This window comes from Cyprinodon variegatus, unplaced genomic scaffold (assembly GCF_000732505.1).
Source record: "Cyprinodon variegatus isolate N-32 unplaced genomic scaffold, C_variegatus-1.0 Scaffold51, whole genome shotgun sequence".
Classification (NCBI taxonomy): Eukaryota; Metazoa; Chordata; class Actinopteri; order Cyprinodontiformes; family Cyprinodontidae; genus Cyprinodon; species Cyprinodon variegatus.
In genome coordinates, this window is record NW_015150504.1 from 1,378,597 (window position 1) to 1,400,855 (window position 22,259).

General features: G+C 36.9%; 1 protein-coding gene across 1 annotated transcript in view; it reads left to right on the top strand.

Moving 5' to 3' along the window:
* Positions 1-12,669: 12,669 nt before the first annotated feature.
* Positions 12,670-22,259, top strand: part of LOC107082346 (myoD family inhibitor-like) — a 14,613-nt gene continuing 5,023 nt past the window's right edge. The window contains exons 1-2 of the mRNA XM_015370965.1: positions 12,670-13,045; positions 17,911-18,102. Coding sequence (XP_015226451.1) covers positions 12,961-13,045; positions 17,911-18,102 — 277 coding nt within the window. The 5' untranslated portion in view covers positions 12,670-12,960. The remainder of the gene's footprint in view (positions 13,046-17,910; positions 18,103-22,259) is intronic.

Below are 22,259 nucleotides of genomic sequence, written 5' to 3' on the forward strand. Positions count from 1 at the left end.
CATTCCCCATGACTGTGCTTTGGAACAGTCCAAGGATCAGAGGGCTACTCCGGACCCCAAAGCAGTCTGAGTCAGACAAGAAATGAGACATGCTAGCAAAGTAAAACACATTGACTTGGAAATATACAATCTGAAAAGGTCCAATTGCAATGGAAGTATAACAATTTCAAATTCAAGAAATCAAATTGCAAAAGCCAATAAATACTCCTAAATGGAAACTTGATGTCATGAGAGTGGTGGTCCGTCGATGGACTGGCTAGTCTAAGCCTCTATGCTTTGAAGCAATCAAATTGGAAAATTTAGAGAACATTTTCAGGCAAGGTGTGTTTTGGAGTTGTTGACAAAAAAATAAAAAATAAATAAATAGAAGTTTAAGAAGTTTAGTGAAATTAGTAGCAAGTGTTGTTAAGTTGCTTACCAGATGTGGTTTTCTATTTCTATACATTTTGTTAGCCATGGCATTAGATGGGTGTATGTTTATTCTAGGGTTCAAATCAAGTATGAAAAGGTTTGTTTATCTGTACAAAATAGAGATAGCAAGGGTAAAAATACAACTTGTTGGTAGAACAAGGGCAATTAGACCTAAATTGCTACAATAATTGTTTTGTTCCAAGCTCAAACAAGCTCACTGTTCAGGTTATATATATTTTTTCCAGATGGTAAAGTACAAAATCCTCATTTCAGGTGTGAATGGAATATACTCTCTCTTTTTGGCTCTAAAAATGAATGCTCAACTAAGAAGAAACATCTTAAAAAATAACTTATGCAAGGTGAGTGAATTCCCAACTGCAAGGCAAAATCTACAAACCCCAGTAAAACCCCAGAGAGCAGGAGAATCCCCCCACTGATCATCCAATTTGGCTGATAGCAGAAGTGAGTGTGAAGAAAAAGAAGAAAACAGTGTGAGAAAGGAGAAAAACAAATCTCCCAGGAATCTTCCATCACCCTGCTCCTTTAGAGCGACCCACATTGATCCAGAGCATTAATCATGAGCAGACAAACAGCATGTTGTGTGTGTTGGTAATTGTGACTCAACCACACTTAGCCTATAGCTGCTCTCAACATGAGCTGATAAACCACTCTATTACAGCGACACAATGTAGGACACTTTTAGTCAGCGGCTAGAGGGAGCAGAGCTTCCTGCAGCAGTATCACAAAAGGCCGTTTATCAGCATTCAGTAATGGAGTAACACATATTCTGCTGAGCTGGGGCTTGGAAGATTTTCTGCTAACACTTAACCCCATCACAAGAAACTGGTAGAAACAAAAATTTACAGTGGGAAGAAAGAGCTGCTTCTGGTAGCTTCCCAGCACAGCACTCACCCTAACATCCCTCTCTTGCTTTGTGGATCTCACACCTCCAGCTACAGTCATTATCATAATTGTTCCCAAATACTGTAACTCAAATTTTAATTGCAACACTATTAATTTCCACTCTGAATGATTCCCTTGCACAGACAATTTCACTACTAAATTGACATCCCCACTCAAAGTGATTTCCCATAAACATGCAGATAAAAAAATAATAATATCTCTAGGGCCAAGTATGCAAAAAAAAGAGGAAAGGGGGGGTGGAGGGTGTTGAGGGAAATGACTTCAATATGGTGCAGAGGCAGGCAAATCGGATCTGTTACTCCTCCAAGGCTTTAAAACAAATATGCCCTTCAACTGACGCGTTATCATCTCTGCACGGCAAATAAACTATGCCTAGCCTCGTTTCCTCTCCAAGATAAAGGACCAGTCGTTTGGGAATAATGGTCAGGGTCTGCCGAATGAAATAATAAACCATTCATTAAATCAAGCATACAACTGGAGACTTTTCTAATAAAAGATTCTCAAAGTTTAATTAATAGTAGTCGTTAGCGCTCGTTTAAAACTTATCGATTTAGACATAACAATATGTTAAAATAATGTATCCTGCAACAGTCATCCCTCCTCCTTTCTCGCTGGGGCCCCTGCTCACAACCAAGCTGTAATCAACAGATTGTTAGACATGCATTTTCTGGACCACTGACAAAGCCTGATGTATGGGGTCGAGGGGAGCATTCGTAATCCATCCATTGCCACAATTTATTATCTTATTTTAATTGTATACACAAACATTGAGGTGATTTAGGTGACACAGTGGAAAGATGAAATCCGTTTATATTAAAAGGGTTGCGCACCCCTCGAGCCCCACGCCAGCAACTCCTTTCAGCGGCTGCTTTTAACAACATGGTTATTGTTTTATTGATCAGGCTTTTATAGCAGATTTGACACCCATGTTATGTGTTAATCGAACCGCATATAATTTTTTGACACATATTTTACGAGATTATGACCGTTATTAATTTAATAACTATTATATTTTTTTCTCTTTCAGTGAATCCAGCCTTAACGAGGTTTGTGGGAGAGTGCTCCATTTGTCTGGGGCCCTGTTGTCGCCTATGCACTCTCCAGCATGGCGGAGCAGTGCGTGACCTTAATGGAAGCAGAAGAAACGTCCATTCGAGCCAGCATCTGCACTCTGCAGCTCACCGCTGTGCCACCTTCTTTTGTTCTAGGAAGTGATATCACTATTAAGGAAGCCATTCATAGCCATATAATTCCTCTTTTCCACACTTAAATGCTCCTGGCTTATGGGAAAATTATACAACTCAGCCTTTCGCCTCAAAAGTACTTTGAGGATGTGTCATTTTTCAGCCAGTGTACATTTAACCTGGGAGGACAAAAATATCAATTTTCAGCAAAGTGCAGTAGGATTAATATCTTTTCTTAACACACAAATTATGCAACATTGGCTTTTCACTGCGTAAATCAGCAAACCGCAGCCGGGCGCTGAAAGCTGGACGATGGGACACAGAACATAACATGTCAAGCTGAGATGAAGCTGACACATCAATATGATCACACATTGGCCAGTGTTGGTCAATAGCCTCCATCAGTTTCATCTCTAAGAAGTGCACATCTGTTGAACACTGCACAATTTATCTATCATAAGATTTATCAATTAATAGTTCATCTCGTCCAAAGTAATTGAGGACAGATATGGAACACTATTAGCTCTGATAATAAAGGGAGCGATACCTCCCGCCCACCTGAACACACGGGAAAACTCTTCGCTCCTATGCAGCCTTGTCAGCAAATGTATTCTCCTTTTTCTTTTCTGACGGAGCGGTAGTTAACAACTTATAGGTTTGTCAAACCAATTTCATTCTTTTTAAATCTTCATAGCAATTATCTTTTTGCATAATCTGTTTCAGGACCTTGGGGGGTCTTCTGGGTCTCATAATGTCTTTTAAAATAATTGTTCAGATAGTAATTTGAAGTTTTGTAGAAATTGCTTAATAATCAGATTCCAAAGTCAATATTTGGATGGAGAACAAAGTTGTAGGCGGTGAAGACTTTATGGGGCTCTGACAAAAATGAGGTCCAGCTAAAAATAAAATGTGGGCTGTCAGTTCATCCTTACATAAAAGCCTTTTCATGTGGATCTTCTGATCTTCCTTAATCTACAGTGCCTTGCAAAATGAATCACATTTCAAATTAAAATGCATTTAATGTGGATTTTTATATAATAAACCAATACAGAGTAGTGTGCAAATTGTGAGAAGGGAAAGAAACTGATCAAGGGTTTTACATCAATCAGTCTAAATCTATTATGACTTGCATGTAAAAAAAAAAAAAAACCATTGAACAAAATACATTTATTTGCATAAACCATGTACCGACATTATGCAAGTAACTTTTCTGCACAGATATTTGATCGGAATATCAGGAACTATATGTACATAAAGTAGTTTCATTTAAACTGTTATTAATTCTCGTCTAAGCACACATTCAGAAAAGAAACACAAAGTCAGCGTAACGTCGGTGGGAATATAGACCTATTATCTTGAAATATTAACAGCTATTTTGGATCCAACATGGTGGTTATCTACTTCAAGCATTTGAAATATTTCCAATTTAAAGGCAAGGGGCATGGATTTTATGTTTGTCACAATTACCCTTGTAATGAGATGTATCCCAGTCTGTGGTAATGACAGTAATGAGAAAGATAAGATGACAATGTGTAAAAACAGAGTCGGAATATCAATGACTTGCCAGAGAGAGCTCTGTGCCTGATGCAGGCAGTGACAAAGGGACCACAAGATCCATGCTTCTCAAAAGCAAGGACGAATTAAAAATATACAAGTCTAACACAGTGCTCCTCTTGACTCCTTAAGTATATATGAATCACAACACCTATTATTACTTTGACACAAAAAGGAGCTTTGCTTTATGAATGCTACTTAAGGAGGATCTCATAATGTGTGCTGACTAAACCCAATCATAATCTGTCTTGGCCAAGAACAACAAGACAATGCTTTACAGAAAAAAGGCCTGATGTCATATCATCATTACACTAATAGCAAGCAACTGGGCTTCTCTTTGCACCAACCAATTAGTCATTTTTGAAATGCTTATTGGTGAGAAAGCATCACTGATCAATTCAAGCATTCAGCCTGTGGGACTGCGTTTGACTCACTGCCAACATTGATTATCTGATGGAGCAAATTGGTCCATAATAATAGCCATTTTTCTCCTGATGCCAGAGAGAACCTGCAGAAACCTGTTTTATTTCAACACAGACTCAATAAAAAACTCTAGTTTATTAATGCCAATATCAAGTATTGTTCTTATTTTTGATATACACATAACACAAAAGGCAGAAATGTATGATAATAATAATAAGTGTTGTGTATTTAAATAGCGTACAGACAACCAAAGCTTCAAAGCTTTGTAGATACGATTGGGTGTAATGAGCCATGTTTGGGTGTTTCCTCCAGTTAACTGTGAAAGCTTAGCTGTGAAACCAGTCTATTAAGCTAAAATATCCCAAAGAAAAGCAAACTGTAGACTATTTTTCTGAATAGTGGCGAGACCGGTGAACCTAAATAAATAGAAATGTGGTTTTTGTTTATAACTGTGTCTAGCAGTTACTTTAAACAAATTATTACCATGATTATAAATGCACATAATAATAATTCTTACCTGAACTATAAGTAGCAACAGAAACGTGCCTGCTTTAAAAGACCCTGCACTCATTTTAATACAAGATTAAGTTTTGTTAACATCAATGCATTTTTTTTTTTTATTTGCGGTTAACACGTTCATGGTTATATTAGAATCCTTCATATTCAGCATTATGAGACCTAAAACATTTAGCTAAGCAAATTAAATACATAATATATACTGATTAAAATGAAACAGATTAGTGGAGGGTGCTATAGACGACTTGAAATCAGAGCAATACCGTCTGAATGTTAATAGAAAAAAAAAATCTATTTAGGCTTTTAGTGGGTTGAATAACTTCAAGGCTTTTTCCCGAACACCCCATGGATCATCAAAAGATCCCAGGTGGGACTACTGCCTTAGGAAATGTTCTCTTCCTCCACTGTGAGGAGAATCCCCAGTTGGTTTAAGTCATATACTGTTAGACGCTAAAGAATCCAATTTACCCCCGATCCCATACTTCTTTGATTTCCTTTACTTTGTAAGGTCATTTATCTGAAATCTTAATTTGGAAACTGTGATTTCTTCCCTCTGCGATGAGCAGCAGGAGTCCCCTACCCCCATCCTGCTCAAGTGTCATAAAGGCAGGCAGGTGTCTTAAAGATGTTGAAGGAAAAAAAACAGAAGATAAAAGACATTTGCAATTAGAGCAAAATGATCTTGAAACTAAATTATAGTGCTGTTAATAGGATGAGCAGAAAACACTCCCCAGAGCACATAAGGTGAGCTCTGTTTTAAGTTACAAGACTTTAAATAGAACAGAAAAAAACTGCAGTTTTACGGTGATATGCAAAAGTCTTTACTGACACTAATTCCTTTAGAATGATAAAGTAATTTAAGAACTCTTATTTTTCTTGTGATCAGTCATTCAATTAAAAAACCACGACAAAGGAGTGGTTAGGACTTTTGTTACAATTTCATTTATCTTTTTTTGTGAATTGTAAAAATATATTGGATTTTTCGTATCTTTAGTCTCTCTCACAACATTGTTTCCACTACAACGTCCGTGCATTTGCATCATTAACTGACTTCTAGAGACTTTCAGGAGGGCCAATAGATACTTTGTATGCTGATAAGGTGGCAACTGTAATGCAGAGCTAAGTGCTGACCTCTAGGAACAACTACTGTATATACTGTTTTCCACTTGTTTCCTGGACAACAAAGCAGATTTTTAATACCTGCAAGTTTAGGTGAAGAAACTAAACATGCAAAAAAATGCACAATTTTGTTTGCATTTTTGGTCATCTCCATGACAATGCATCTGAATAGAGCTAGATGTTTTAACAGTGCTGTTAGAATTGAGAAAGTAGTGGATCTGCTGTGAGGTATACCGAGAGTGTGCTGCTGCCTGATTTAAAATGTAATTCCTTCATCAAAGACGAGGTAATTTGTAAGTGGTGCGCTTGGTTATAGGATGCTGACTGGTTGACAGTCAGACATCTTTTGAAACATCTCCTTGTGCTTGTAAGGGAGTTAGAAGCAAGGTTAGATTTAAAATCAACCCTAATATGTATAACATCTTCCCCTACCAAGTGCTGTTTGATGTTCCATATCTATAGGGCAGCTTGACATCCTTCAGAGTAGAAAAGGACAAATTTTTTCTATTGTATATTTTCTAATATCTATCATTTGAGTTACAGAACTCTTCATTGAGCTTTTTCAAAATTATTCCTATTGAAATATATTTTTTTTAAAGTTGACTGAGGCTGTTTATGATATAACGATAATTAAAAACAGGTTATGGAACTCTATGACGATCTTTCTTCGATTCAGTTACGATACCTTTGAGTTGAAAGTGGAGACCGTTTTCTTACTCTTGAAAAGCATCATCTTCTGCTTTTGAAATAAAAAATGTATTTCTTGGTTGAGAGGCAGAGTTCAAGTGCTAGGCTCTACAGAGATTAGTTTCAGCCATTTGCATTTTAAACTCCAGTAGGAAAGCAACTCTGGACTGCTGTGTTTAATCTGGACAGCCTTTAGCCTTGTAGACATTATGAATCAACCGCAGATGGATTATGCTAAAACTGATTGGGAATAATCCTGTTGCAGATGAAAACAAAAAAACAAAAAGATGGCAGTATGAGATTAAGAAACAGTGATGTTATGTTTAATTTACTTTCACATTTTTAGCAATAAAAAAATCAATTCTAACAGTAGGAATGGCTCACCAATGCTTGGATTTCCTAAGAATATATGAGGAAATTCATATTAGTAGTAATAAAGTACTAAAGGGGGGAGAGGTCATTAAATGTTGATAATTTTCTTGCATCTTTTTTTCAACATCCTGGTGCTCTGTCCTGTCTTTTGTTTGAATTAACTTTCAGTCTAAACATTTTCTTCCTATAGCAATCTATGTTTCTTCTCTCTCTTTAACTCTTCTTCTTTTCTCTCTTTAACTCTTCTTGTGTTTCTCACCTCTTCTTGTATTTTTTTTCTCTATTCTAAAACAGGCAAACTTTTCTTACAATCCTCTTCAAAACATTTGAGTGTTGGCCTGTACCGTACAAAAAAATCCTGTTAAAAATGTTTGCTTGCACCAATCAGCAGTTTTAACAGAAACTTCCAGACTTCCCTTTACCAAGACCCCTCCTCTTGCTCTGCAGGTGGAAGCCGGAGGCATTCCAGGGCCAGCTGAGAAATATAGTACCTCCAGCAGTCCTCGGCTGTCTATTAGTCCTCCTCCCTGTGCGACATAACTGGAAAACCTCTCAAGGGAGGCGTCCAGGGGGCATCCAAAAAAGATGTCTGAGCAACCTCATCTGACAGCTCTTTATGTGGATGAGAGGCAACTTAACTCCAAGCTTCTCCCGAATGGCTGAGCTCCTCGCCATATTTCAAGGGAGGTGCCCAGCCACCCTGCAGACAAAGCTAATTTCAGCTGCTTGTATCTTGGATATTGCTCTTTGGTCATGACTCAGATTTCATGACCACTGGTGAGGTCAGGGAGGTCAGAAAATGATATAAGGTCAGTGAGGTCAGAGAATGATACAAGTCATGGTAGGAGGGAGCCTGCAGAACCACATCCTTTAAAAAAAAGCAGGGATGAAATTCACTGGTCCCCAAACTAGACGATCTCAGGCCCTTGGCTGCATCTTTTCCATAAAGGTTAGGACCAGGACCGGTGTTAGTTGGCAGCCCTGCCAGAGTCAATGCAATCCAAACTCCTGCTCTGGTTGGATGGCCCCTGTTAAAGATCCCTAGGAGCACCTCACACAGGGTGCCATATCTCTCCAAACTTCTCCCAGGCCCAGGTTTTTCCTTCTGCAACTTCCAGGGCAGCAACATGTTTGGCCTTATTGTATCCGCTTGCTGCATCACTAGTCCAACAATCTGAAAACTCTACTTGACCAGCAGGACTAAAAATGTGCGCTATTATTATTACAGTGAAATCTTCTAAATCTTCTTTAAGTTTACAGTATAAAAAGTCTCCTTAAATTTTTCCTTCTATATTTTTTACCATTCACTCTATACAGTATATCTGGATGTACTGTACTTTATACTGTATCCTTCATGCACCTTTTCCTCCTTTGTACACCTTCTGTTGTTTTTAAGAGCTGATGTCACAAGTGAATGTTTTCATTGTGATATCAATAAAGTTATATAAAGTTCTATATAATCTAAGTTAACAGATTACAATTGAAGTGACTTTGTCAAGTCCCCTATTTTTTCTCAAAGGAAATTATGGTAATCCCAACCTACAATAGACTACAATATAACTTCACTATATGTGCCAAAATGATCTTCCTAATATTTTTATTACATTTAACAAGAAGTTAAGTTTCTTTGCTCAACTCCTACAGTATCTGAAAATTTAAAACCAGCCCATATAACAATCCCTCAGTCTCAGCAGTTACAGTTGCTAAAAGCCCTGCCCTGGTGAACCTTACTATAATTTTGCCAAATTTGGAAGCAGAGAGAGTGTTTTTTTTCCCACAAATATTTTGCAGTAATAATTGAGATGGCTTTATCTTCATCTCAGTACAAAAGAGAGAATGTGTTCCTAATTACTGTATGGTTGAGGCAACCCTTTGTCAGCAAATCAAATAACCAATGGGCAACACATCGGCATGTATCATGTGCTGGGGTCACAGATTTTTGTGTAACACCGGTATGCTGTATGATCGTCTGTCCCTAATTCATACACAAAATGATAACAAGACAGGTGGTGAAACGTTTCTGCTCCGGTCCTTAATCCTTTCATTTTTAAAGGCAACACAATCCGTGCTTTTAAAAAGGTGCTTAAATAGCTGTTAATTTTGCATTCCAAATCGCTATCATAATAATAGTTCATATCAAACATATCACTTCTGTCACTTCCTTAAACAAAGGAAATAAACCAAATACAAATGTTCCTATTTTATGAAGATAATTGTTTTATTTATTTGTACTTCTACGCTAATGTGTCATTCTTAAGCTAGTTGTTAGATATCAGGGTTATTTCTTTATGTCCTTAAATTGTAAATGGCCTGTACTTGCACTATATAGCACTTTATCAAGTCAGATGACTCCAAAGATCTGTTACTCTACATTCAGTTATTCACCCATTCACATGCTGATTGTGGCAAGCTCAGTTTTAGCCACTGCTGCTCTGAAGCTGACAGAGAGAATCAAGGGTGTGGAACACACAGGCCATAGGACGCTCTGACCTCCATCAGAGAGCAATAAGGGATAAGGGTCTTACCCAAGGACACAACAACCCAATGACACAACTTAGACGGACAGACCTTGGGTAAGAACCGGCAACCCTCCGATTGCAGGACAAACTCCTGTATCCTACACCACTGTAGCCACTGAATTAGATATCATTATTATTGTAATGTTTTATTATTGTAATAATATTATTATTGTTAGTATTTTAAAAAAAGTATGGATTTTTCTCTATCAATATTTACTAAATAGCCACAATGGATGGATTTCATCTTCAATTCCTATTCTACATTTCTGTTTCATTATTCTATTTAATGACAGTGACATCTTCCTGTCACTATAACTGTGATATAACAGATATGATATTAAGCTCTTTTTTTCCTTTGTGTTAGCCGGCCTCAAGGTGACATGGGATTGTGCTCTCATCAGTGGAGCCAACTGTGACACTTACTCTCCATGGAACTCATTAAGGGGTAAAGGGGACCTCTGCTCCGGCAGCATGTTCAACAAAATAATACATTTTACTAAAACCAGTCACAGTTTCATGAAACACCTGCTGGGGCTGCACACATGCTTTGAGTAAATGTTGAACTGTCCTTCCAAGGTTATTCAGACAGGGGACTTAGCCTACATTATATATAGCTAGAAATTGACTTTGGCAAAAAGAACAATGATAGTATTGCCATTATAATGGCATGTGATAAAAATCTACAAAAGCATTGGAATTATACGGCTTGGAACAGGCCATGTTCTGACAATGGGTATATCTTACTATAAAGGCAGCATTTTACGGCAACAAGGCCTTGAAACTGTGTCCCCCCAATGTATAATGTCTGTGTAGTGTCTCTCTGTATGTTTTTTTTTTCTTGTTGGACTTGCTGTAAAGAAATTGGATTTCCCTTTGGGAAATAATAAAGTATACTTGAAAACTAAGTGTAAAGGACAAGGAGACAATATTTAACTAAAAGCAATCATAAATAAGGTCTTACTTGTTGAATGTTGATGACCAAATATCAGTAACTGCTCCATGAAAATTGCTGAAATGCTGAATTTGAGCTGTTGATAAAAAAAAATGTATATTCATATTAACATATTGCCAAAATGGAGCTGCATTTAATGGTGTAAAATCATGCAACAATGAAACCTTTTCACATTTGTGTGCATTCTTTTGTTTTGGTTCCAAGAAATCTATTGCAAATGGTCTATCTTAGGTTTAGTGTATCTTTTCATGACATAAAGTTTGAAATATAATCACTTTATCTTTAGCAACAAACCTTTTTGGCCTCCAGGAGTAGATGGATGCACTGGAGATGCACAGTAACGGTATCAATAGCAATTAATCCTCCTGGCTATCATGGTATAACTATGTATTTTATTGTTGCTTTATGTTATAGGGTACAACAATTTCAATAGTTTGTAGAACCAGTTTGGCCTGCATGCTTTTTGAAAGACTTCTCTTGCAAGCTTTTGAAAATAGAATTGTGCTGCCCATTCGTGTTTACAAAACAGCTCATGCTCGGTCATACTGTAGAGAGAACATCAGTAAAGAGCAATTTCAAGTCTTACCAAAGATTCTAAAAGGGATTTAGTTCTTGCCTTTTACTTAGCTTTTCTCTTCTGGATTACCTAACTGGTTATGTTCCATAATTGCTACATATGTAGCTCCATCAATCTTCTCTGACCAGTGTCCCTGTAGAAGAAACATCACCACAGCATGTTGCTGCCAGTGCTGTTAAGAATGTACAGTCAAGGTGGTGTACATTGTTAGTTTAGAGGTCAGATTTACTATCTGTCCTGTCAAGAGATTCTCCAATCTAAGATGTAGACATCAGCAGTTCATCCAGAACTACCATGTGCCCCTTGGCTTCTCTTCCATTAGATGTTGTTCTATCCAGCATTCCTAAATATTTTGATGCATGTGTTTTTATGTTTCTCTGTAGCCTTAGTAAAATACCTGCATTCATACTAAGACAGGTGAAGGTTTCTTCAGCCCTCCTTTACTTACCTACCCCTATACCGTAAAACCGGTTTTATCTGTTTAAGTTGTGAATTTTTTTCTGGTGTATAGATTATTTTAGTTGTACTATCAATTCTTCAAGGAATAGAATTAGACTAAAGCTATAATCCAAAGACGGATGATACTGATTATAACATGACATGTGTGGAGAGTGGAAGATGTATCCAAAGCTGCAAACTGCATCCAAACAGAAACTCTCTTACCTACTGAGTGGCATGTTCCTTCGAATCAAAGGAGTAAAACCCACAACATCCTTTTTCCAACCTTTCTCATTTGCATGTAACTTAGGAATAAACAGATACACTACTGAAAAAAGAATTATGTTTTGTGCATTACTTTGTAACATACAGTACTATAAAACAATGGGTAGCATCGAGGGAAAGAGACTCTCCAGCTCCTCCTTACAAATACTGTTTACAGAGATTGTAGCATAATTGGAGCTGGGTCAACAAATACTCTCATATCTTAATTTTTCAATTAGCATGACTCTTGTTTCCCTGAACATATGCAAACACAGCAGGGTGTCGATTAAAATGCAACTCTGGTGTGAACCTAATTAGAGTAAATTAGATGTTTTTTTCTGTGGCATTACAATGCAGCTCTCTAGTTGCTTTAATTTTGCACCTGAACAATGAAGCATTGCTTTTGTTGTCACTAACATACATTCACCGCCTTTGTCTGAAGTGACCAAGAAGTGATGACATTTTGCTGATGAACAGATCACCAATGCCTTTTGGTATTCTCTGTCTTCTGGAGTATTACTAAAACATAATAAAGTCTCTTGATGGTGTGTCCCGACTGCTCAATAATGCATTTGAAATGGGAATTAGAGGCAGAATACACCATTTCCTCCCATTTAGAGCTACTCTGCTTTGCCTTTGGCTTCATCATCACTTCGCAGTAGGAAATAACTCAAACTAATAAAACGCAGCTGACAAGATGTGCAGATAGGAGTGGATCTGAAGTATTTTTGCCAACGTCACTGGAACATTAGAGGAGTTTGCAGTAGAGCGGGCGGCAGGCCAAATGGACCCTTTCACAATGCAAAGGCTGATTTTTCCTGGATGCTCGCTGCTTTGACGAAGAAAACAACTGCTTCCACACCCAGGGCAAGAAGACAATGTTGCACCCTGGAAGCAGATATAGGCAGTGTTTTTTTTTTGGACATTAAATCAACCTGACCTTAGCTTTGAGAAGCTGTATGTTCTTTTTTCTTAAGATAATCAGGTTTGTCTGACCTGGTGCAATTTTCATGTGATGTAATGGAGCAGATGGCTGCTGAAACCACGCTGAAAGACAAAGGGTTAGCAAACACACATGATGACAACTCAGCATGGACTAGAAGGGGTAAGAAACTCTTTTCAGTTGTGTAAGAATGATTCTAAGTGTATACATCGAGTCTTGATGTTTGGTGTTAATCTTGCTGTTGTGGACTAAATACATGATTTATTTTTATTGTATTTAGTTGTGTTGGGTTTATCTTACAAGAAGCCAATATTTTTTTGTTTTGTAATTAAGAAAGTGAGACAATTAGAAAAGACACAGAATGGCATTTATTTGTATTCACCACTGCTGACTCCATATGTCATTGGAGTCAGGAGAAATTCTACCTTTAAATACCCTATTCAGTAGGACTCAGCTTAAGACCAAATATCAGCCATGCACAACATCTGAAACCCAATGAATTTCAAGGGGTAGGTCACAATTTTTAGTCATTTCTCAATTGTTCAAAATCTACTCCTTCCGGCCCTCAAAAAAGCCTTCGAACAATGGGCCAATTTTGCCACAATTTCATATAATTAATTATAGGACTCAGGTAAATACAGGGCTATTGTTTGATATGATTGCTGTCATTGCACATTTAAAAAAAGTAACAGCAGCAAAAGTCAGAACGCAGATAAAATCATCATGGGTTACTATTATGACAGTAAGATCAAAGCAATGTAGATTTTGTATTTTAGATCAAACAATGTCTGCAAGGTTAAAAAAATAAATAAATAGAAATGATTCATGGATAATTCCTGTCTTTTTCACAATGATAAAAGTCAAGAATGTCTAGATTGCATTGAATGCACCATCCATTCACCTAGCAACCGCTGTGTTTCAGAAGTCAATGCGTATGCACACCTGTTCTCTAAAGGAGTTCCAGTAATTAGCTGAAGCAGTTTTTCTGAATTGTGATGCATTGTTACAAATTACATTACCACTCCTTGGTTGACTTTTTTGGGACCTTTTGCAACATGTTGGAAGATAATTTATGCAGTAATAGTCGTTTTGAGAGCTGGCAAATGGCAATAAACTTAAGATCTGCAGGATGGAAGAAAACCAGGGCAACATCACTTTTTTTTTATTGTATTGTGGGAAACCCGTCATTTGAGCAACTCTATCATGAACAGTTGTAACCGATTATCATCACTAGTAAGCTACTCACTATCCTCTCAGGACTCATTGTCAACCCAAAAGACTTAACCTTAGACCAACTTAGACTTAGACCAAAAAGGGTAATATTCTTATGTCTGTTCAGTGCAGAACATAGCTTTTGCATATTCCACGCACCTTTATGTAATATTCCTGGCCGACCCCTGGGGAATCTAGGGCACAGACTGCAGACTTGATGGAAGGAATTTGTTATGATACCACTGAAACTTTTTAAACCCCTGAACTGCTCTCCTTTAAATATATAAACCTCTAAAAAGTTTCTCAGCTACCTAAAATCGCCCGTCATAATGGCTTATGTGTGCAAGTCATCAGGATCTCAACATCTCCTAGAGTATGGTTTGCATGCTTGAAATTTCTGAATGACCCCTAAGAAGTTGGAGGAATAAATGTAGCAAACAACCTCTTTATTCCCATTATCCACTATCTTTATTTTTTGCATTTATTTCAAGAAAACAGCATAGTCAGGAGAATACTCCCTAAACTAGGTGTTCCAAAGGATTCTTATATTAAAGGTAAATATAAGGAAGAAAACAATCCAGAAATTCATGATTAAAAGAGATGGATGGACAGATGGATTGATGAAAGGCAGCATGAAGCAACAGCAGGAAATAGCCAGCTAGGAGATCAAGGAGCTGAGACACCAAGACAATACAAGATATATTCAGGGAACACAAGAACTGTCAGTAATAACACAAAATAAATAACATACCAGCTCAGGGGTCTTCAATTGCTATCTTTGTGGTCTGGTGTTTATGAACTTTGAGAAGTTACTCTGTCCTATTGCAACTGGAACAAATGGCTAAATAAGTCCTTAGTGCGCAGTGAATTTTGACAGACCTCTGCAATTGCTCTGATTATCTGACTCAGGTGTGTCAAAGCTGAAATATGTTGAAAAGGTGCTGGATGCCAGACTGCAAAGACTGAAATGGAAGAACCCTACATTAGCGGAATGCAAAGCCAAGAATGAAGAAACCCTAAAAAAAAAAAGATACAGATCATGAAAAGAGCTGAAACAATTGAACACTTGTTATCCCCATGCTTCGCCATAAAATAATCCAGTAATAATGATCTCCACTTTCTGTTGCTAATAAAACAATATAGTTTTTTGTTTTTTTTTTACTTTAACCATAAGTAATTTATAGGTCATCTGTTTACCTGGAGGCAAAGTATACAAGACATTTTTTGAAGCTGAAGCTTAGAAGTGTGAAGCTTGAAAGCATTGGACTGGTATGTTCTACTATATTCATTCTTTACTAAATTAGCCACAGTTTTGTTGTTTTTTTCAGTGTATTTTTTAACAGATTTCCTGGCCATTAAGATCCTCGCTTACATTAAAGCATTATGCTGCTTCATATAACCAGTAGCCCATTCATGATGTAAATCCTCTGTACCATTACCTCCAAAAGCTTGTCTCAAGGATAGAGTTTTGGTGATTGTGGAGACCCCTGGTTTACAATGAACTGTTCAAAAACAAGTTTGAGATTATCTTAGCTTTTTGTAGGTATACTACAAAAAGTAACCATCAGAAGATTAATATGGTACTGAATAAAACCCATGAAGGGGCGGAAATTGTCAAAAGCGATATTCAGTTTCACTGTGGTGTTTAAATGTTTTTCAGTTGTTGCAAAAGGGACACAATTGTGCAAAGAAATACAAGGCTGGATCAATCCGTTTTCATGCTGTTAATTAATATTTTTGACCTTATCCTCTGAATGTCCCAGATAAAATAAAGCCTCATTGGTAGGCAACATTTTTTTGAAACTTCTGTTGTTTTCTTGATGAACCTGTATAAATTGTTCTCTCAGTTTGATGTGTTGTTGACAGAAATTATAAAATGAAATCACAGCTCATATAGAAACAATGCATGATCAACATAATAACAAACACCCCAATAAGTATTCATGAGAGAAAATATGTGTAAACCTGGCCAGAGTCAAAGACTGCATTATGTACAGCAGCAGATATTGCATAGTCTAGGACCAGCTACAGAGAAGGTCTGGTCCCCTCTCGCATTTGGTATTGGTACTAATTAAAACAAAAGGTCGTTGACATTTGAGAACCTGATAGCATGTAAAAGTTTCTAGTTATAGAGAGAGAAAAGGCCATTTAACAACTTGATACAAATAACGGAATTTTGAAATGGATTCTAAAATGCAGATGCTGAGTGAAGTAAAAAATGTGCTCTAACCCATGAATGTTTGTTGAAAGACACATAGCGGCATTTTGCACAATCTGCAAGTGTGAGTAAAGAATCGCTGACACTTAAATAAAGGAAGTTACAGTCCAGATGTGTGGTCATAAAGCAATGGGTTATGGAGTCTAAGTGCTTTTTCATGAACATGGACTTTATATTGGCTTAATGCCCAAACCTAAAGAATCTTGCTTGATGTCACCAATTATCTGGCTGTCAAATAAAAAAAACAATTGTCAGTTTTTTTTTTAACAGAGATTTGTTTCTTTTGGCTTTAGAAACTGGCCAAGATGCGTTTAGGTCTTAACTCAGGTATGCTGGCAAAACCATCATGTCAGTGTTTTGTTGTTTTTTAAATTTTTTTATAGTCAAAAAAGGGGGAAAAAATATAAAGCCATCAACTCCTTCAAATTATTAAGATAATCTTCACCACCTGTTCAACTGCTTCATGGTTTGATGCATTTCTGGTCATGGATGATATTCTGCCATCTTTGGCGTAAAGTCATCATCAGATCTAGAGTTTCTTTTCTGTTTCCTGCAAAAGTCTCAGTGGTTTCTGAAATACCTACACTACTAACTCTGCGAACAACAACTATATTCAAAGAGCTTAAGGACCCTTCATCATTTTTAATTAAGGTTTTTAATTTTTTATAAATATTTAGAGGATTGTGGAAACCAGGCATTTAAAAAAAGCTCTATTATGTATGTTTAGTAGGATTACTAATATGTGTTTTTATTCTACATAGCAAAATAATAAAATATTTTAATATTTCTTTAAACTCAGAAGTTTACATATACTAAGATTACTAGGAAATCCCAGGGAGTCCAGCTGAGTGTCAGACCTTGTGTGGTTTTCTCCCTATAGTCAGTGAAACACTGGACCAGCTCTAAACCATGTGCATGTTAGACTCCATCACCTGTACTCTTTCTCTGGGTAATGAATGTTACCCAATCTGACCCAGTCTCAGATAAGCGATGATAATGACGACAACCTCACACACTGCTTCCTCGTGTGACATCATAAAAATAAAATGATACACACATATATCTAACATTTAATATCTATAGAAAAATGTACAATGAAGAAACTAGCAGAACTCCTCAAGCAAGATAGATTCAAATATCCTGATATAAGTATACTTATCTTGTCAGGAAACGCTTCCACTGCATGTCACATCAATAACCTCGGGAAACCATTAGGATGATAAAAGATAATGAATCCTGTTGGTTTTGATGTTGACTTGGAGATTTTAATGAGAACTATTTAAAAAAAAAGATGTAATGATATATGTGTAATAAAAACCAAGACATCGGGAAGAGATTTTTGGACAATCGGACAGATTTATCCCCGAACACAGTTTCCTTATGTCTGAAGGTGACACTTTAATCTGTTTAGAGCTCAACAATGTCCAGCCATTAACTGTTTAAGAAAAGTTGGTTTTATCTCACAAGTCTCAGCATTCTTAAATTGAACCTTCAGATGGAAACAATTGCATAAAGTGTCAGTTGAATGAGAATTTTGAGCATAAATCTCTATATTTTTCAAGGATGAAATTAACATAGTTGTATTGTTTTTCGATAGAAAAATTCCAAAGTAAGGATGAAGCCAGCACCTTGAGACTGACTGCTGCTGCAGAAAACAAACCACGGGAAATCACTGGAGACCTTAAGCAGCAAAGGGAGAGAATTTTCCCCCTCAGCAAGAGAAAATCTTCTTCTCCTTCATCTGGAACCACAAGCAGTCTGCCCCCCTCTCCGAAGAGCAACATGGGAGGTTAGTGTCAGTAGCACACAGAACATACTGTACCACAGCTCTGCATTGTTTTAATAAACCTCTAGCTAACCAGACACTTAAATCCTTAGCAGCAAACAATTTCTGTAAAAGTAATTATAAACTGTTATTAATCTGCAACATGATATCATTGATCCATGAATGCTGTTACCATTTATATAAAAAAAAAAAAAAAAAGGCAAAAAAAAAAAATTAATTTTAGAATATGCAGCCAAAAGAGAAAAATATCTTTGATGGATGCCTATGGACGTGCAGCAGTGGTCACAAATACTCACTGTTTATGTCCATTTGAAGCTCCTCCAAATCAAATATGCATGACTGATTTTAATTTTATTTAACGTTGATCAGATAAAACTTTGTGGAACACATTGTTATTGACCTAAAGTATTTCTAATCTGATGAAAAATAAAAATTTTCAGACTCATCCTCAGACTAATTGTGGCAAAATATATTAAATCAAATGTTCTGTCCTGGATGGCTCATCAAAGAAATGTCGTCTCTGTTTAGATTTCGAGTCTTTCATCTAGAATTCTTTCCCTGTGGGTTTTTTACTAGTACTCTACCTCCTCTTGAACTTCAGAAAAATGCATTCTAGTTGATTGAGCAATGTAAGTGAGGTGTAGATGTATTTTTATACTTTTGTCTCCTGCTGCCAATCCCTATGCCTAAGATATTTTCCACAATATGTTGTAGAACCTTTTAAAATGTCACATCCAGATTTGGTGCAGCTTGTTTAAATTCATTAAGTTAGCCATACTTTAAGTTTGGACATTTTTTCATAATTTAGATTTTAGCAGTTTCTCGTGATTTCAGATGAATGGTTTATTTGAACTTTTCCACATTTCTCACATTTACAAAAATAACTTTTTACACATGGAATTATCATAATGGGTTGACCATCACCGAGTAAAGGCTGATTTATTCTCAGAAGCCAGGTCATCTGAGTGTGTGTCGCAGTAAATGCAAATGTGCCCCCACTCCTTCGGCAGACACTCTGGTGCACCTCTCCAAAATTGTAGGTGATCGCAGACTTTGTCCAAGACAGGAGGCATAACAAGCCCTTGAAGGGGTGGTTATACTCCCGCAACAATGTGTCGCAGTGAGCTTGTCGCAGATATGACGCAGATATTTTTGATATATGCCCAATTTTGAAGTGTGGTTTGTGCAAGTGTGTGCGACAATGGAGGGACATGAGGGCAAAAAAGAGTGGGACTACAGGTACAAAAAGAGCTTCAGCGTTCTTGCGTACCTTGCTCTTCTAGCAACTTCATGAGTTTTCCACCGTGGCGGTCATACAAACAAAACAAGTTGGTAAGGTACCAAACAGGGAATACGCATAGTGTAAAGCGGATGTAGATTTGACCAATCAGAGGCCTCCTTTCCATCCTCCCTGCAATGCTATCTGTCTGCAGTCACATACAATTTGGGGAAGTTGCACCTGAGTGTCTGCTGAATGGAGGTGGCCAATTCTGCGTTAACTGCGACACACACGCAGACGATCTGGTTTCTGAGCATAAACTGCAAAATGAATGAATTGTAGTTTATTTTGACAGTGATCTTACCTCATAGAATTGGAAAGGGAAAACATGGTAAGTGTGGAGTGTATCTGGATTCCGTAAACTATCTACAGCGGAGGTCTTCAACAGGGGGTCCGCGACCCCCTGAGGGGTCCACAGAGCTACTGCATAGGGGTTGCGAAATTTTGGTTAATTAGACTTTTTTTTTTTTTATATTCCCCTCTGCAATTCTGAAATGTCTGTAAATATACATTAACATTAATTCAACACACTGTAGTAAATAGATAAATGGAGACACAAGATGTCTTCCAGTCATTAATGCACACATTCAGTGACATACAGGAGCTCTTTCAAGCTGGGCACCGTTTCATTCACGACACCTGAAACCATCTATGAGGAATCAGAATCAGAAATACTTTAATAATCCCAGGGAGAAATTACTTTCATTACATTATTCTTATCTCTGTACAAATCCAGTTTCAGTTTGAAGGTTTCAAAGTTCATTCATTAATTCTTTTTAACTAGAAAACAGCTGGTATTAGACTAACACAGATTTATCATATACATTATATACATATATTAAATACTTTTTAGACACTATGGATAGACAGCATCATGAGGACTAAGAAGCAAACCAGAGAAGTCACGGTTAAATACTCTGAGTTTTGATAATTAAGAGGATTATTTAACCCATCATTCTAAAATAAAGAGATATTGGCACAGCTTAAATGAAACAAACTAAGTCAGATTTTAGGGGAAGTGGGAATACAATTAATCTGAAAGATTAAAAGGGTGTCTCAAAAAGCATGCAATTTCCTAATTTTTAAACATTTACTATTCTATTCTCATCAACTAGAATCTGTCAGTGACTCTTATGAACTTATTAATATCTTCCAATATCTCCCCTTACAACACAACAAATTATGCATTATAGAGATAAACTTCTACCGTTCTTGAAATTAAGTTGGATCCTTACAAAATAATTCCATCCTGAATTACACCAAGGGGCTAGAAAAAGAGAGGCAGAAAAAAACTGTGTCCCTAAAATGACTGAAATATTTGAATGCTAGGATCTCTGTGTGTTTGTCCAGTCACAGTCCTTCCATGCTCCATTGGAAAGTCAGATTGAGTTTGAATATTTTGGAAAAACATAACCAAAAAGAAAAAAAAGCTCTGTTTCCAAGTTTCAAAGCTGGTAGAGACATGTACTAAATGTCTTGCAGCAGTAATTTCAATGACAGGCAGCTTTAAGAGTATTGACTCAAAGGGCCTAATACAAATGCATTTCACTCTTGATAGATCCTCATTCACAGTTGTGCTCCACCTTTTGTTGATCTATCATATAAAATCACAATAAAGCACAGTGATGTTTGTGGAGTACTTTCCTTCAGCACAGAATGTGGTGTAGGTATTGTCTGCTAAATGCATTTCGATTGTAATCAGTTCTTAAAAGCTATCTCAATAATACAGACAATAAAGCATTGGATTAGAGTCTAGCCTTCTCTAAAAGCTTTTCAACACTACTTGGGAGGATTTTCCTGTGACATTGTCTACTGTGAGTTATAGGCTCCTCACGGTCATCGTCGTTGGATGATCTCACACTATTTAGCTCCCAAGGGGAAGTATTTGGCAAGGCTGGAAAGGCTTACAGCCCTGTTTCAGTGCAGCCACATGTAACACTGGAAACACTTTTGACGAAGTGTACAAGAGAGATGTCTCTAAGCAGCTTGTCTCTCCATAAAGGAGGAAAGCATGATTTCATAAATTATGCATGGGTAACGAAGGTAAAAGAGGCTCTTAAACTGTTATAAGACATAAACAAAGTCCAGCTGCTGGAATATTAGGTGATTTACAATGCCTACCAAATGTATTCACACAGCTTTATTTTATTTATTTATAAATAAAATAAAGCTTTTTATTCCATACTCAGACTGGGATTTTTCTTGACAGATGAACAGAATGTTTTAAGTCCCTGTTAGAATGATGCTACTTCTGACAAAAAGAAATAGCACTTTTTTAAAAGTGACTAGCAACATTGGTTTAAAAGATAGGTAGTTTTAGATATATTTTTAATATACTAAGAAGACTTGCTTTCCTAAAAGGAGACCAAGCACAAGTTTGACATGCCTAAAAAATGAATTTGGTGGAAGAAAAAACTTAGCATTGTATAAAACATAAACACACCACTGTCAGGGATACATGGCGATGGCAGTCATGCTATGGGGATATATTTCATCAGCAAGGACAACGCAGCTGGTTTGGTTATTGCAACAAAAGGAGACTCAGCAGTCTAAATATATATGAATGCAACACTTTACAGATTTCCGTAAAAAAAAATGTTTTAATGAAAAGATTAATCAAAAAAGATACATAATATAAAAACATTCACAGTTCATGTCCTTCCTTCTGTTGGTATGGGACATTAAATCGCTAAATAAACATCTGTGGTATAACATGATCGTGTGGTTGTAACGTGAGGTAAAATACCTCACAAACATCAGAGAAAAGGACCACCTGAGCAGTAGCTGAAGTTGACCTGTCCAGTTACTAGCAAATACTAATAAATGTATTTTTTAAATTTATTTTCTGATTATTCCAAAAAAAAGAAGAAAAATCCAAAAT